This window comes from Mus caroli, chromosome 17 (assembly GCF_900094665.2).
Source record: "Mus caroli chromosome 17, CAROLI_EIJ_v1.1, whole genome shotgun sequence".
NCBI classification, from domain to species: Eukaryota; Metazoa; Chordata; class Mammalia; order Rodentia; family Muridae; genus Mus; species Mus caroli.
In genome coordinates, this window is record NC_034586.1 from 81,778,215 (window position 1) to 81,795,751 (window position 17,537).

Consider the following 17,537-nt stretch of genomic DNA (forward strand, 5'->3'; position numbering starts at 1 on the left):
TAATAATTGCCAAAGGTGCATTTTTATCAGCATCCGTATAGCACGTTATCCCAGGCAACAGGACTGGCTGTCAGGAATGTAAGTGAGCTACAGGGAGGGGGTGTGACTGCACACTTAAACTTTAGGAGATCTGCCTGAACTCAAACCCCTGAACTCTTTTGTGTGTGTGTGTACTGTACTTGATATGTCATTCCTGGATACTGCCTTCTCATCTTTAAACTACAAGGAATGATAACCCTTTTCCACAGAGGAAAAAGTGAATGGAATGCGGTTTGTACATTTTGATCCACACTTATCAGAGTCGCCAGATAAACACTTAGCTTTTCACCATCCGAACGAACAGCCGGACTTGCCTTGGCACTCGGGTGAGGGCGGAGGTTTTCTTTTTCCACTCACACAGCGGGGAGCTGCGGGACGAACCCCTTCCCGGGCGCAGGCTGGAAGTTCCCGCTGCGCGGCGCCCGGGGCCTGGCGCGCCCCGCCCGGCCCTCCCAGGTTCCCAGTCCCCTTCGGCACAGAGCCATCCCCTGCCGCCCGCCTTCCCGGTCCTGGTCCCCGGCCCAGGAAATTCTTCCCCAGCAGCCCAGGGCTCGCCTCACGTGACCAGCCGCCGTCGCGGCTGCTTCCAGAGAGTTTAAAGGTTACCGAGGAAATTAGTATGGATACAGCCACTGGACCCCAGGAGGACTCACCGGGCTGTCCCGCAGCCCGAACACCGGTTGTCAGCGCGCGGATCAAGCCCTGTCCTCTTAAGGGGCACACACGAGGTCCCGCTTAAGTAGGAGGAGTCACTTTGAGAAATAAACAGACATTCGAACCAGGCCGGGCCCAGGTTCTACCAGTCTTCCACAAGTTCTGGCAACCCAAGCAGGTCCGGAACAAATCCCCAGAGGGGAGAGTCTCCTCAAGGGGGAAAAAAAAGAAGGTTTCAAAACTCACACCCAGCCGAAGGGCTCAGCAGTCCCGGTGTCCCCTCCCCCATCGCGGCACAGTAGAGAATCCCAGGGCAGAGTGACAAACAGGCCAGCTCTCCGCGGGAGGCTGGTGACCGCCGCAGTCCAGGCAGTGGGGGAAGGTGATTAGTCTTCTTGGACATTGCGACCCCCTCCATTCGACCAGGCCCAGTTTTAAGTGAAAGTGTTGGCCGCAGGGTACGAGAGAAAAGCGCGGCCCGCTGCTCTCCGGGTCCAGACCCCGCTCTTCTGGTGCAGATCCGAGGAGCACAGACTCGGCCTGCGACAGTCGCTCCCGCACCTCCGCGACGCCACACTCCTGGGTTCCGCGCGGAGTCCTTCCTCAGCTCCCCCGCGCGCCACCGCCAACGGACCCGGCCGGCCGGCTCCTGCTCTTTTCTGCCCGGCTCACTTTTCCCGTATTGCTCCCCCAACCGGCAAAACTTTCTATTTCCCCAAACAGTGTCGCGCGCGCGCGCGCGCGCGTGCACACACACACACACACACACACACACACACACACACACTGACGTCTTTTGCGCATTTCCTGCATTAGAGGGAGGGAGAATCGCTCGCACGGCGATCGAGGGAAGCAGATCGCGGGCTGAGCGCTCTGGCGGGCGGCGAGCCGGCGGCAGCCGAGAGCGCGGACGCGGGGAGCGCGGCGGGCGGGCGGGCGCCGGCGGGCGGGAGGAGGGGCCGCGCGGAGTCGCAGTCCCTGCCCGGCCGCCGCGCTGCGCACCGCCGGGTGCCGGCCTGCGCCCCGAACCCAAGTGGCGGCCACCTCTACCTCCCAAGCCCGCGCGGATGTGAGATCCCAGGCACCGGGCGCCTCGCGATCGCCGGCTACGGCGCGGCTCTGCTTAACCCGGGAGGTGACGGCGGGGCTGATCGTGCGGCTTGTGGATTTTTAAAAAATTTGGCTCCGGGAAGGACCATTTCCTCTCGACATGCATCCCTCCGGATAGACTGCACATCCCTCAGTCCACCCTCCGCCCCGCGCCGTCCGAGGCAGGCGCTGGGTGGGCGAAGAGGATCCGGGTTGAAATCTGTGCCCCCGGTTCTCGTCCCCGCCCCGTCCCGCCGCCCCCTCCCCCTCCGGGAGTCGAAATTGCCCGGGGATTATGTTTCGGAAAGGTAGGTGAGCGCCGGGCGCGGCGCCTGCTTCTCCGCACACGGACCCGAAGAACCAGCGAGGCGGCGAGGCAGCCCCCGCGGCTTGCAGCGGAGGCGACAGCTTGTCTCCTCCCGTGGAGGTGTCGCCGGTGGTGGTGGGGAGAGACTTGCTCCAAAAAAACGGACGTCTCCAGCTCTCCCCCCTCCCTGTTTTCCGTTAGGAATCCGGCGAGGAAATACATGCACTCGCTGAGAATCGCCGGCGCCAGGAGGCAGCGCCACAAGGTGTAGCGAGTGAGTGGGGTGGGGCAAGAGGGGACCCAGGAGTCCCCCAGGCTCCCGGCGCGCTTGCTCCTGCTCTTCAATCCTGCCCTCGGGGCGGACGGAGTGACCCCCGCCCCGACCATGGTAGTGTTCAATGGCCTTCTTAAGATCAAAATCTGCGAGGCCGTGAGCTTGAAGCCCACAGCCTGGTCGCTGCGCCATGCGGTGGGACCCCGGCCACAGACGTTCCTTTTGGACCCCTACATTGCCCTTAACGTGGACGACTCGCGCATCGGCCAAACAGCCACCAAGCAGAAGACCAACAGCCCGGCCTGGCACGATGAGTTCGTCACCGATGTGTGCAATGGGCGCAAGATCGAGCTGGCTGTCTTTCACGACGCTCCTATCGGCTACGACGACTTCGTGGCCAACTGCACCATCCAGTTCGAGGAGCTGCTGCAGAATGGGAGCCGTCACTTCGAGGACTGGGTGAGTCGATCCTCCACGTCCGGGAGTTCCAGGTCCCAGGGAAAGACTTGCTGCCTGAGCATTGGTCCTGGGGCTCTGGGCTGTCTGCGTGTTCATGTGCGGCTCAGTTTTCTTGAAGAGGCACGTTTTATTTCGTAGCTGGAGAGACATATACAGTAGGGTAAGAAAGACGAGATTTGACAGATGGGCACTATCCCTTGTCCCCTCTGTGCCCTCCCAACAGTGGGCAGTACAGGTGGCTTGCAAGTTGGGAGAGAACCCGGAATGCAGGTGCATAGGTTGGTGGAAGGAATCTGCAAGTGCCTGGTGGACTTGGCTGAGCAACTGTGTGTGGGTGGGTCTCTCTCTGTCCTTGGAGAGACACGTGGAGCTCAGACTGGAGGGTTTTTGTGCCTCCTGGCTTTATCCTGGGTAGCCTAGTGAGTCGTTTTATAAAGCCCTCTTTCTGGTAGGAAGCCCCCTCTTCCTAAACAACTGCTTAGCTCATTTGCTGGCATACCAGAAAGGTCCTCACCCCCAGTGTCCCCTCTATAGGTCCTACAAACATAACACCAGCTTGCTTTGCCCATCTGTTTAGAATGCTGTATTCTCAAAAGGGCTTGTGGTGATAGGAAGTCAGGACTTTGAATCTTAGGATTTTATGCCTCCAGACTTTGATTGTCATGATATTGTAGGATCAAACACTATTTCTGAAATTGAGCTAACTGTTAACTGATTCCACTGTCACATATGAGGGATTTTGAAGTAGGCCTCGCCAATATACCTTAAACCAAATGCATTCAACCTCGGCACTTGGGCAGTCAGAAAAAACAAAACCCCCTCCCCGCTTGCTTCTCTCTTCTTGTAGGAGCAGCATTCAATTAGGAAGTGGGTATCTCTGTCTTCAGGTTTGTTACATGTTTCTATCTGGAGCAAGTGTTGCTATGGATGGATGTGTTTTCCAGATTCTTTGGTCTTCACAGAGCGCTGTCTGTGCTGCCTTATGAAGAGCTGTGGGAGGATCACTCTGCTGACAGGAGATAACTTCATGAACATCGTAGGGTCAGAGGGTGCACATGCCCTTGGCCTGTCACTCTACTTCACATTTTTAAATATATATTTTCAAGGACATGGAGCTTTTAGGGAGAGATGGGGGGAGGGGACCTGCTCTTTTTATGCTCCTGGATGTGGGAGAGCCTTCTGGAAACCATGGTTACTAAAGAGGCTTTTAGGGCAACCCTTGTAAACCACAGCTCAACGCTGGGAGATCTGTGGCTTCCATGAAAGTAGACAGCAGGCAAACTTTAGGATCCTGACCTCAGTCTCACCCCCCACCCCTTCACCCACTCTCCTTTCACTGCCGTTCACCGTGATGCCCAAAGGGGCATGGGGGCCTAACCAGCTTCACAAACAGACTTCAGTGCTAAACATCTGTGGTTTTGAATAAAAGGGGAAGAGGATTTTTGACTAGAGTATCAGGAAGATGGGGCCTGTTGCAGGAGGGTCTAAGAGGGCATAAGCAGTGGGCAGAAGGCAGAAAAGATGAGCAGAAGGTCCAAGTCTTCCACAGCCATGCGCCGGCTGGAAGGATGTATCTGAGTTTCTCTGGCAACACTGAACTGGGGGCTCCTCCAAACCCAGAGCAGAACAGGATGCTACTCTCTCTCTCCTCAGCTCTTCTGAGGAAGTGTTCAGTCAGAGCTCCTTGCTTAATAGCTGTTCTCCAAGGTTCTTCCATTTACACTGGATTTGGCTCTAGACCAGATCTTCTAGTGCACAAGCAACATTTCCAGACAAGGACATTGAGTTCCAGAGGAGCTAAGTGGGTCCCCAAGGTCGCATGGCAAGCACAGGTGGGTTGGAGGTTGAGCCCTCACCTCCCATGGCTCACTGTTTGCCCAATGGGGAACAGTCTGTCTGGTCTCCCAGGCTATTTATTAGTCCTGCCAGATTCATATGCTGTGGCCCTGACATTTTTATTGTGTGTGATAACGTAAAGTGCTTTCAAAATCATTATCTCTTCTGCCTTATAGCAAGTGTGAATTGGATATGACAGGCATTGGACAGATTAAAAACAAGACTGAGAGAAGCCCAAAGCATGACTCGAATGGTGGAGCTGGTTCTGACTGGGGGATGCTGTGACTGATCTCAGAAATGAGTATGGGGACCCCAGCCACACAGCTGGAAATGGAGACAAGTCACAAAAGGATCACCTTCCCCATGCCTGTCACCCAAGTACAGCATCATAGTTATGGGTAGAATCTCCGGGGCTCAAACCCTTGTGCTCTCTTCTTTGGAGAAATGAAGAGGCATGCTGTTCTGTAGGTATGGCTCTGTAGCACAGCCTGAAGTGCGGGGATGTGGAGGGTACAAAGCAGCTACCCCGTCTTTACTGTGGAGTACTTCAGCCATCTCTGAACTCATCTGTCCGCCAAGTTCCTCTTATGTGGTCAAATTCTACCAAGCTTACTGTTTTAATCAACCCAAGGATGAAAAGAGGTGACAGGTTACTCTAAAGGGGCTTTCAACTCTCTAGGGAAAGGACAGTAGCATATATATTCATATGCACATATGTATATATACACATATATTAATATTTGTATACACATATGTATATACATACACACACATATATACATACACATATATAAATGTATACATGTACATTCATGCATGTGCAAACACACACACACACACACACGACACTTAAGTGGTAATTTAGTTCCAAATGAGTGGTACTCGAAGTAGATCAGAAGTTCAAAACCAAGGTGTTGTAGAAGAGCTGGGAGAACCCAGAAAGGTGCTGGGGAAAGACATACACATGAGTGTAAAAGTGTGGGCACTGTTCAGAGTTCTCGGCCGGAGGACACAGCCAGCATGCCAAGCTTGGACCGCTCTGGAGAGAGGTGCACAGGGTGCCTGGGTTCAGAGCTGCGGAATGGACAGGCATGGCTGTGCTGAGAGTAAGGCTGAACAAACTTAAGACTACCTGAACAATAATTTAATATTCAGAACAAAAACAAACAAAAACCAGTTTCTTTTACTTTTTATTGTTCTTTTCTCAAGCCTCACTTTTCTTTACAGAATCATAGGTTTGGATTTGGTGGTTTGAGTTTTCCTTTGTTCACATTCAACGAAATATGAATGTAAAACAGAGAAAGGCAGCTCTTCCCAGTGCTGTTTAACACCATTAGGGATGTGGGGTTGAACCTGGAACTACAGACAGAGCAGTGAAAATTCAGAAGACTAGGGTGGATTTTAGAATGTGCAAAGCCCAGGCTGACAGTGGAAAGAAAGGCATTTCAGGTTTTGATGACAAGGGGGACGATAGGCAAAGCTCGAGGCAAACAGAAGGAAGGATTTGGGCTTGGTTTTTGAGAAACCCGATGAAATGCTCCTGACTTGACTTGTGCATCAGTGTCACTAGGGGAAGGTGCCTTCTTGGCCCCGCTGTCTCTGAGCTGTGGATTCCGTGGTTTGGGGTAATGGAGAGGAATCTGCATTTTTAGTGGTCTGTCCTTGCGGTTTGGAGCTCATTAACCTTGCTTTGAGAATGGAAGCTAGACCAGGAATCGGGACCAGAGGAAGGCTCTGGATTCTGTGGGGCTCCAGGTTGGTGTTACAATGGATCTCTATACTGATGCCCACTTTACCTTTTCTTTACTTAGCATGCACACTAATGTGCACTTTTGTGCGCGGGTGTTTATGGCTATATGTAGGGAGGTCCGAGGACAACTTGCAGGGGTTGTTTATTCCCTTCCACTCTGGGCTCCAGGGTTTGAACTTAGAGTCAGTTTAGCAGCAGGTACCTTTACCAGCTGAGCAATCTCCTTGGTTCTCTGTTTTCTTTTTTGAGAAAGTCTCCTCACTGTACTGGAAGTTTGTTTACACTGGTTTGGCTAGCCGGCAAAACTATCTTGGAAGACAACTATACTACATTGGAAGACATCTTTGGCTTGTGCCCCTTCCGTGATCTATCTTGTCACAGATGTATGTATGTATGTATATATGTATGTATGTATGTATGTATGTATGTATGTATGTATGAATGATGTATTTAATTTGTTTATTGTGGTTCTTCATGACAGAGTTTCTCTGTGTAGCCCTGGCTGTCCTGGAACTCACTTTGTAGACCAGGCTGGCCTCGAACTCAGAGATCTGCCTGCCTCTGCCTCCAGAGTGTGGGTGTTAAAGGTGTGTGCCACCAGAGCCAGCATAGATGCCTTTGGAATGTAGTGGCTATGTCTGAAGGTCACCAGCCTTTGAGAAGCCATTCTCCAGAGCTTCTGCCATGATTTGTTTGCTGTTGCTGTGATAATCCACTCTGACCAAAAACAGCTTGGAGAGGAAAGGGTTTATTTCATTGGATAGCCCGTGGCAAGGGGGGCCAAGGTAGGAACTCTGGGTGGGAACAGAAACAGAAACCAAGGAGGAACACTGGTTACTGTCTTGCTTCTTCTGGTTCGGGTTCAGCTGGCGTTCTTATATAACTCAGGACCACCTGCCCCGGGGTGGCACCGCCCAGTGAGCTGGGCCCTCCCGTTTCAGTTAGCAATCATGAAAATGCACCACAGATGCGCCACGGTCCAATCCGATGGAGAGGAGGGTCCTTCTTCCCAGGTCTGCCAAGTTGACAACGATGAAAGCTCACTATGGCGGCGGCTAAGGGTCCATGCTGGGGCCAGACAACTTGGGTTTGAAGGCCACCCTTCCCCACCTAATTCTTCCTTGACCTTTAATGGTGGACCATTTAACCTTTCTGAAATTTCATTTCTTCCTCTGGAAAAGGATGATGGTAAAATCATCTGTCTGAAATGGTTGTTGTGGGGAATTGAGTTTATACACGCAGCGTGCTTGGCCCTTAGTGTCGGTTCAAAGAATGTTTAATAGTCGCCTCGTTGGATCCCCCAGTGCTGGAAAGGGTAGGCCACTGGCTCTGCCTTGGTCAACAACAATCACTTAGGGAACCTTCTCACAGTGCCAGGGTATAACTAACCTCTAGCGCCATGTCCTGGGAGGATCCTAGGGACACGTCCTTCTCTTGAGCCTCCTCCCTCCTGATGGGGTCCTTGTACGTTGCACAAGGATGTATCTCTATCTTCGTACAGCATTTCTGAAGATTTTTAGCATTTTTTTTTTGACAGAATGAAGTAGAAAGGGGACATAGCTAGGCTGGGAATTGTTCATTCAAGATGCCTTCCCTGTTCCTACAATACTTACCATCTACTTCAGTATTGCTTCCCCTTGGCATATTATTGATAAGATAGTTGTCTAGTTATTCATCAATTCCTCCTTGGTCTAGGGCTAGCACTCAGACTCCTGCTTCACGACAGGTCAAGCATTATCTGAGTTCTATCCAATTCCCCCCACCTCTCTCACGCACACGCACACACACACACACATCCACACGCACACACACGCACACACACACACGCACACATGCACACACACATGTGCCACACCTAGTCAATTAGTGAATAGCTGAGACTTAGTTCCCTTGTCCCCGAGTGGTCATCAGTTGTTGGAACCCCAGAATTCTCACTGTATGTCCCAAAAACTTACGGGTTAGGACTTTGGGTGTGTGACTTAAGCCCCAGATACCTGTTTCTTGGTGTGTGAAACGGGGAAGATGATAATTCTTACCTCTCAGGGTCGTGTGAATAAGTAAGGAAGCTGTATGAAGCTCTCGGCAGAGGGTTTGGCCACATTGCATTTCAGCAATGTTGTTAATGTCTGAGGAGCCATGTGAAGATGCTCACAGAGTTCGCATCTTACGGGCAGATGGGCCAGCGAAACATAATTTTCTCCTTGTTTTGTGAATATGTTTTTTATGAAAAGCCTTCAATAGTCTAAAAATAAATTTAATATACTTACACTTAACAAATTTCTTTATTAGTTCTTTGAGAATTATAGATATACAATATATTCTGATTATATTCATCTTCATAACACCTCCCAGATCCACCCCTTTCTTTACCTACCCAACTTTGTGTCCTCATTTTTCAAAACTCATCAACTATAATCTATACTGACCATATACTCTTAAATGAGTGGACATTCGCTGGAGCATGGTCAACAAGCCAGTGGCCACAACTTTAAAGCAGCTGATTATCTGCCCCCCCCCCCCCCCCCCCCCGCCCCTGCAGCTGTCAGTCGCCAACCGCTCCCCATTTTCTGAAAGCCGTTCAGATACTTGTCAGATGGCTGTGGAAGTCCTAGCAGTTATGGCCATTGTAGACAAGGTTTCATTACTTACGGAAGCCGATTACTGATTAGAAACCGGGGCACTAAGGAGCTGGCATTGGGTTTGACCGTATCGGCTTCATTCAGTTTGGATTTAAACGCATTTTCAATACTGTTAACTTTAAATTCCTGACTTCAGGCCATACCAAACTTGCAACTCCAGATTGCACGTATGCCTTTCTTAACTTCAGTGATGTTTGATTGTGTATGGTACATCTAAAAATCATTACATACGGTGTTGTGTGTCTAATCCCTCCCTGCCCCACACCCCCCACCTAAGCTAGATGTACCCAAGCTCGAGTCATGCCAACTCTACCTTTCAAGATCGAGGCCAGCAACCAGGTGGAGCCGTCCTTGATGCCCCCCCACCCCCACCCACCCAAGTGCAGTCCCTAGCAGCCGCTGCCACATCTGCCATAAGAAGAGATCCAAGTGTTAGCATTTGCATGGCCTCTGGGACCCAAGTCACTTAGGCAGTGTCTGGATTATCTCAACAGCACACTAATTGGTTCCCCCTTGCCTGAACTTTGTCAAAAAAAAAAAAAATCCCTCAGGGGAAAAAAAAAACAGTTCCTTCCCGAAAGACAGCGCAAGCAGGCCGTGTGAACCTTCCTGCCCTGTTGCCTACTGCTCTGCACCTTGCTTATGAGTCTGCAGTCATAGGGCCCACAGGTCGCCTTAGACAGACTCAACACAGCGTACCTGACTGGAGACGCAAACATTTATTCACACGTTACGTTCCCAGGAAAGCCGTTCCTGGTGGTCTTATCCAAAACATCAGTCTCTTTCAAGATTTGTGACTTTGCTTTATTATTTAATTATTGTTTTCAGACTGAGCTTCAGTGTGTAGCTAGGGCTGATTACCAGCCCTCAGTCCTCTGGCTTCAACCTTCCAAGTGCTGGGATTACAGTCACCGCACCTGGCTTTCCCCTGTGTCTCCCACACTCGATGTTTTCTTACTCATCCTGTCTAACATTAAGACAGAGCTTCTATAACTACAGAAGTTTTGATTCCTTTCTGTCTTCTCAGCAACCCAACCAGAGCCTAGCGTATTGTTGAACGGATGAGAGACTGTCAACAGAGAGATGCATCTTGTTTTGGGACCTGCCATGACACAATACAGTGGGAGAGATTGGTGCTTTGATCAGACAGAAGGTGTGTGTGGCACTGTTCCTGCTCCTAGGGAGTATGGAAACTTGATGCATGTTTCAGAAGACTAGAATGGCAAGCATTCGAGTTTATTTCCTTTTTCTTATCCTGTTTTATTATTTGAGAGTTTCACACATACCTATAATGTGTCTTTTCTTTTAATCAAATTCATCTCCCATTCCCTCACCTCTAAGTATTCTCCCACCGAGCCCACTCCTTTCCTCTCCCAATTTCACGTATCTGTTTATAAACTCTCCGAGTCCACCTAGTGCTGCCTGTGTGCGCGTGGATACAGAACCATCTATGAGAGGATAGGTCACCTCGCAGTGGCTGCATCCCTGAGGAAAACTGACTTTCCCTCTCCAGCAGCCATCAATCACCTCAGCTAGGGGTGGGACTTCATGAGGCCCTCCCCATCCATGCCAGGCTCTTGTCATAGGGACTACAAGCTCACGGGTGCTGCCACCCTAGTTGTGTCTGCCAAGCACTGTTTTGCTGTAAGCATCTATCCTGTTCGCCTCTTAAGCTAGTTCCTTCTTCCCCTTCTTTGTTTGGTGCTGGGGGAGGGTACAGCTGGCTCATCTTGAGCTGAGCACTCCGCAGGCCAGTGTTATCTGTCCCATTGTGGCTCTCTGCATCCACGGATCCCTGTTTTCTGCAAAAGGAAGGTTCTCTGATGAGGGTTCAGAGATGCGCCCATTTATGGGTTTGCACACACAATCCCTTTGTACAGTTGAAATTGGGGAGGAAGAAGGATAGACTATTTGATGGAAGTCTTTGAAGAACCTGACAGGAGAATGCTCTGTTAGTTCCACAGGGCAACATGCACTGTACCAAAGAAAGACTTTTTATGAACTCTGAAGTTACTGAAAGTGGGAGCTGTGCACCCTCTGGGTACCCAGGGCCCCAAAAGGAAACAGAAAGATCACTTGTCCTTGTTTACAGAATTTAAAATCAAGTTTAAATTCTTACTGGAGTGTTAGCTGCAGACAAAACAAAACCGCCTTACAGTTGGCAGTGAGAAGACACGAAATTTGAGACCCCAGGCCCTGAACTCACGGAGCTTATGGGAGCATGTACCTGCCCAGCTTCCGGGGTCTTCATACCAGCTAAGAGAACTCCAGAGTGGAACAACTCTATTTTACATAAAGAAAAGCTTCAGTGTTTCTCTGCCGAGTTCCTCTGGGTATAGATGGGCTTGTTAAGTAATTACAATCTATTATAATGCTAATCAGCAGGGCTGCACCTGGTTGGAATTTAGTTTTCTGACAGAAATCATGTGAAGTGGCCAAAAGCCTTTGCTGGGCTTGAGAGGACCAAGAGGACAGAACATCTGTGTCACTGTGACTCACCTACATCCAAACAAAATAGAAACTCCAGAGGGAACAACTTTGGACTCAGACCTGCCCAGAGGAGAAACTCAAGCCTGCCACTAAACCCCAGTGCTGCAGTGTCCTCCGGCCTCCCTGTCTTCCTATCCTCTCCTTGGAGTGTTCTGGAGGTCACCTTTAAGTCAGCTGTGGTGCTGAAGTGGACGAGAGAAGAGGAGAGCACTCTCTGCACTAGTATCTGGGAGGCATTTAAGGCCAAAAATGTGGCCAACTCAAGAAGGGGTTGGAAGAAAAATATAGCGGGTGAATATAGAATTGATTATTGGGAGGTGGGGGTATGCTTTTGCACACATCCACCTTGAATAGATGTTGGGTTGTTTTTTTTTTTGGAGGGGGGGGCGGTAGCATCCCCGTCTCGCCAGCCTTCTTCCTGGGCAGATGGAAGCGGCTCGTGAATGGGAAGTGTCTTTTCTCACCCATCCTATGGCTCTCCAGAGTGTGAGCTGTTCGGGAAGTCTGGGAAGCCCACTCACCGGTTAGTGGAGGGATGGGGAGGCTCCTGTTCTAGGTCTGTCTTGTAGGAGCGCCCGTCTGCCCATCCTCTTAGGCACTGGGCTCAGTGTGTGTGCTCTGAGGAGCTTGCCCTCTGGTGTGTCACACAGATGATGCTGAGCAGTGGTCAGAGTCATCAGAGTGCAGGAGTCGTTTATTATTCTGGCCTTCCTTTCATCCATTCAGCGGGTGTTTATTGAATACCTTCTGTGCCTGGCACCATGTCCTGCAAGCAAATGGCTTAGTGGGAGACACCGTGTTTATCAAGGAGTTATCAGGAATACATGGGTGTGTAAGCTCACAATCGAGAGGACGAGCTTGGCACCATCCTTCCAAGTGCAGCGACACCGACTCCTCTGCAGAGCTGGGTGGGCGCATTTCCTTTCCCCCGAAGAACTTACTGACTGAGGAGTCAGGTGATGCCTACGGCACCGGGATTACACTCCACACGTGTCAGACAGGAGCCAGCATGGTCAGAGCTCTTTGGGCTCCTGCTGACGACTGCCTTGACTGGCCTTTAGAACCCTGCATTTTGGGCTGTGGCTATGCTCAACCTACTTCTCCCTAATATTTTGTCCCCCACAGTTGCTCACTCTAGGAAATTGCCCAGCTTTGGTTTTATGCCTCTTTCCTCATTGTCAGAAGACTACATCGCTACTTTCCATAGCTCGCTTCTCTACCTAGAGTCCAAGGACCACATAAAGGAAGTTTAGTTTTAAAATGATCTCTTTTTGTATACTATCGAGCCATAGAACTGTTAGGTATATTCTTAAGCAACAACAACAAAACAAAACAGACAAACAAACAAAGCTCAGGACGCAAGAAGAATTTGTAGATCATAAGATCTATGACTATGCCTTTGCCTTTCGCATTGATGGGTTGCTTCATTCATTTTTGTTAGCTTAGGGACTCATCTGTCAGCCATCAGGGATGGACCATACCATCAACTGGGGTTTGCTGGACTGTCTTTTGATGGGTAGGAGCCGTGTGATATTTTCAGGTCTCAGGGATCAAGGAGGCTGAAAAATGTTAGAGTCAGGTGCACCTTAGTGCACCAGAGATGGTGGAAGCATCCCTGGGCTGGGGGCTGAGATAGCTCAGTGCTTGCTGTGAGAGCATTAGAGTCCATCGCTCCACTAGGACCAATGTAAAACCCTGGGCTTGGCAGTGTGCGCCTGTAGTCCCAGGGCTGGGGAGGTAGAGACAGGAAGTCCCTAGAACTTAATATCCGGCAAGTCTAGCCTAATGGGTGAGTACCAGGTTCAGTGACAGACCATGTCTGGAAGGAAAAAGTGTAGAGTGTTTGAGGAAGACAGCATCAACCTCTGGCTTACACACACTCACATACTCACAAACACACACAGTTACACACACACACACACACACACACACACACACACACACACACTGACCCCCAAAGTAAAGGGAGTTGTTCACCTCTGCATAGCCAGTCATTTCCCAGATGTATTTTATCATAAATAGTAGTATTTTGAAACATTATAAACTAGTGCTCTGTGGCTTTGTGTGAGCGTGTGTGTGTGTGTATCATATGTGTACACACTGTGGCTCTGTGTGTGTTATAATTACATCAAAGGAAAAATGAGCTCAAATGGACCACTTGGAAAATCAAACTTAACACCCTTATGTGAAATGGTGAGTTTGAACAGTGCGGGGCCTCTTGGGGAAGGAGATGTTGTGGGAGCTGCTAATTGGCAGAGGCTAGTGGGGAGCATTTAAGGGGCCTAGACACAGGGCCGTGGGGGAAGAAGACACGTAGGTTTTGCAGTAGCTCTCTAGGGTTTCCAGGCCAGAGCTGCACAGATTGCCATTCCTGACTCGTATGCTTTCCGAGTGTCGCTCAGTCAACGTTTATGCTAGAACTCGAACCCAGGACCAGCGTTAGGACCACAGCTCAGTGGTAGAGTATTTGCCTAGAATGCAAGAGGCCCTGGGTTTAATCATCAACACCCCAGACCTAGGACTAGCTAACTCCAAAACCCATAGTCCATTCTTTAGATTCAGGAATTGAACCAGACAATGTTATTGATAGAGAGCCATTTTCTAGGTTTTCAAGCAGTAAAAAAAAAAAAAAAAAAAAAGCCAAGCACACACCATGGGGGGTTGAGGTCAGTCCTCACACTAGATTCCTTAATAACTAAGAGTTTGATGTACAGTGAGGGACTTGATTCAACCTCTTACCCCTGGAAAAGTCTCTAGAACACAGAAAGTGTGCAGTGCATCCTTACTGGAGAGTGACCCCGCTAGTCAATGGCTAACTGATTATTCATTCCACCCAGTGTTTCCAGTTAAGTTTTGTCCATGAGTGTGTGTTTTTATGTTTTAATTGATGATCAGGGTTTGTTTGTGTGTTTCCATTTACATTCTTGCTTTAATCCCAACTGCACCCCCCCTCCCAACTCAAAGCTCAAAATGCTAATATCCACTTGTCTTCTGGCAGAGATGAGGCAGAACACATCTAGACATTTGTCTTACAGTGCTCTGTTTTGACCTGAGCATCACCTGCCTTAGCTAGTGTGCCTGGTGTGAGCATCACCTGCCTTAGCTGGTGTGCCTAGTGTGGTCACTGAGGTTTGAAGCCCTCTCGCTCTGTTGCAGTCTAGGTGTTTGTCTCATTTCTCAAGGTTGAAACATAGGCCTTCATGTCCCTTCCCTGGGTCTCTCATAGAAACCCGACCTTTAATACAGTACACAGTGACTGTTTCATTATTCTGGCCTAAATTTGAGCAGTGCACAAGGGTGGTGCTTCATTTGGAAAGTAACACTTTGCTTTAGACCACAGCGCTGGAGTTCCTAAGGAGTAAACAGTTGGACAGAGGGTGGGGGCCATTCCTAAGCCCTGGCGCTTGGGAAGCTGAGGTAGGAATTTTGCTGCAAGTTCCAAGCCAGTCGGGGCTACAGCGCAAATTGTCTTAATAAAGAAACAAGCAAATAAAAGAAAATACTGCAGTGAAACCTATTTCTTATATGCTAAGCTAAATAATTAAAATTACAAAACTAAGTAAAAACCAGGAACAAACAAATGGAAAAAACCAACAGCAAAGCCCTGAAGAGCAGCCAGGCCATCGCACTCTAAAGAACAGACATTTGATTTTTAGTTAGCTGTTATGAAAATCTTTAAAGCTTGGCCTTCGTTTTAGATAATTGTAAGGAGGGGAAATACATGTGGCAAATTACTCTTCCGACGGGCATTAATGACTCATCTCAGACATTTGCTCTCCTTCTCCTTTTCAGCCATGTGGAGTCCTTTCCTTCCTTCCAAGTAGTCAGGGTTTACCAGCACGAGGGAGCCGAAGAAGGTGGGCTGGAATAAGAAGCCTGTTCTGCTCTTGCAGGGTGAAGAAGGTTCACTTAACGTCTTGAAACTTTTGTTTGTGAGTTCATAAAAAGTGATAATAATTGCCTTCTTAGATATCACGAGTGTAGTGAGAGTTAAAGTAGGTAAAATTACATTAAAGAACTCGGGCATTTCGTAAATGCTTCTGTGCCTGCCCTACCAACGAGCAGCTGGGTTTGCCTCTCTGTTGTCTTGTAAATAAATGCAAGCGCCCCATCACCAATATCCCGAAGAAGATAAAGACAGTTTGTGGTAGTTAACATTGTCAAACGTCTGGACATAACCTGTCAGGGAGTTTCTAGATTAGCCAAATTGGGGTGGTAAGATCGACCCTAAATGTAGGCGGCACTGTCCCAGGAGCGACAGAGTAAAACAGGACGAGCAGAATGAACGGAGGACCGGCAGTCCTTGCTCCGTGATTCCTCCCTGCAAATGCCACATGGCCAGTTGCCTAGGTTCTGGGCACCATGGTGTCTCTGCCATGATGACTGTTTTTTTTCAAACTGTGAGCCTGAATAAACCCTTCCTTCCTCTCGTAGGCTGCTTTTGCCGGGTATTTTCTAGCAGCAATGAGCTCCTTCCTTTGTCTTCTCTGCTCCCTTGAAATATCCACCCTTTTTCTTGTGGCCATCTGAGCCCAGATTCCAGATGAAATACAGGATGCCTGGATAATTTGAATTTCAGATAGACAGCAAATACATTTTTTTAAACCAAAAAAAAAAATTATCCTAAATATTACATGTGACATACTTATGCCAAAAAGTATCTGTTGTTTGCCTGTAAATAAGCTCTACCTGGGGGGCCCTTCTGTTTTTACAGTGGTGTCCTGGGTCTGTCTATGCTCCCTAAAACCCTGGCAATTTTGCATGACCCCGAGCAGGAATGGCTTGTCATGCTTGTCATCTTAGCTCTCTGAGGAAAAGGAGAGACATTTATTTAACCTTTTGTTAAACTAATTCTAGCAGTAATCAGAATTAAGAGATGTTTTTGACTGGCAGCTCCCTTCCACAGCCCATAAAATTGCAGCGGTCACCTCTGCCCTAAGAGGTATATTGGTTACTTTTCTTGTGGCTATGACAAAGTATCTGGCCAAAGCCTCTGTCTTGGTTACATTTCCTATTGCTGTGTTAAAGTCTCCTGACAACAGTTACTTAAAGGAGAAAGGGTTTATTTGGTTCACAGATAAAGGTTTCAGTCCATCAGTGTAAGAGATGAGAACATCAAAACCACAGCCATTGGGGGCGGCTTGCTATATTGTGTCCACAGTCAAGAGCAGAGAGCTTTGGATTGATACTCCTTGTGCTCAGCTCTCTTCTTGCTTGAATTCAAGTCCAGGCCCCCTCATCCAGAGTCTTCCCACCTCCAGGGACATAAGATAACCACCCATAGACCCGCTAGCAGGCTAACCTGATCCAGACAATCCTAAGTGGAGACTGACTTCACAGCAAGTTGAGGAAGAAGGGCTCATTCTTTAAGGGTAAAATCCAACACGGGGTGGGAAGCATTGTGGTTAGAGCATGTGGCAGCTGAGGTCAGGAGGGACAGAGAGATCACACTTGATGCTCACCTCACCTTTTGCTCTTATTTATTTATCCTGTCTGGGATCCCATGGTATCTACCTCCACATTCAGCATGTGCAGAAACTTCAGAAACACTCTCCTGGACATGCTTGGAGGTTTGTCCTGGATGATTCTAGATCCTGTCAGGTTGATAACAGATGTCAGCCACCCCCAGGTGGGAGGTTGAGTTCATGCATTATCCTGTCATTTGCACCCCGTACTGCTCTTCCTCCCAGAGACTGTCAGTGCTCTATTCCACAAAGGCACACAGTGCCTGCTCCTACTGACCCTGTTGGTTGTTGGTTTAGAAAGATCTTATTTGAGCTCGGGTGACTGAGAACTAATCTTCATGGAGAAGATTTGGAGTTATTGTATGTTTGTTAGTTTCCTTCTGAGGAATTTGTGTGGGGTCTGTAGGATCATGAGGTACCTGGTCAGCCCTCCAGAGCCTGTGGGAATACACACACCTTCCTTCCTTTCTTCCTTCCTTCCTTCCTTCCTTCCTTCCTTCCTTCCTTCCTTCCTTCCTTCCTTCCTTCCTTCCTT

General features: G+C 49.0%; 1 protein-coding gene across 2 annotated transcripts in view; it reads left to right on the forward strand.

Annotated features, from left to right (window-relative positions):
* Positions 1-1,654: 1,654 nt before the first annotated feature.
* Positions 1,655-17,537, forward strand: part of Prkce (protein kinase C epsilon) — a 479,816-nt gene continuing 463,933 nt past the window's right edge. The window contains exon 1 of one of the 2 annotated variants that reach the window (XM_021186165.2): positions 1,655-2,822. In XM_021186165.2, coding sequence (XP_021041824.1) covers positions 2,475-2,822 — 348 coding nt within the window. In that variant the 5' untranslated portion in view covers positions 1,655-2,474. The remainder of the gene's footprint in view (positions 2,823-17,537) is intronic. The other variant, XM_029471044.1, reaches the window with a different exon arrangement.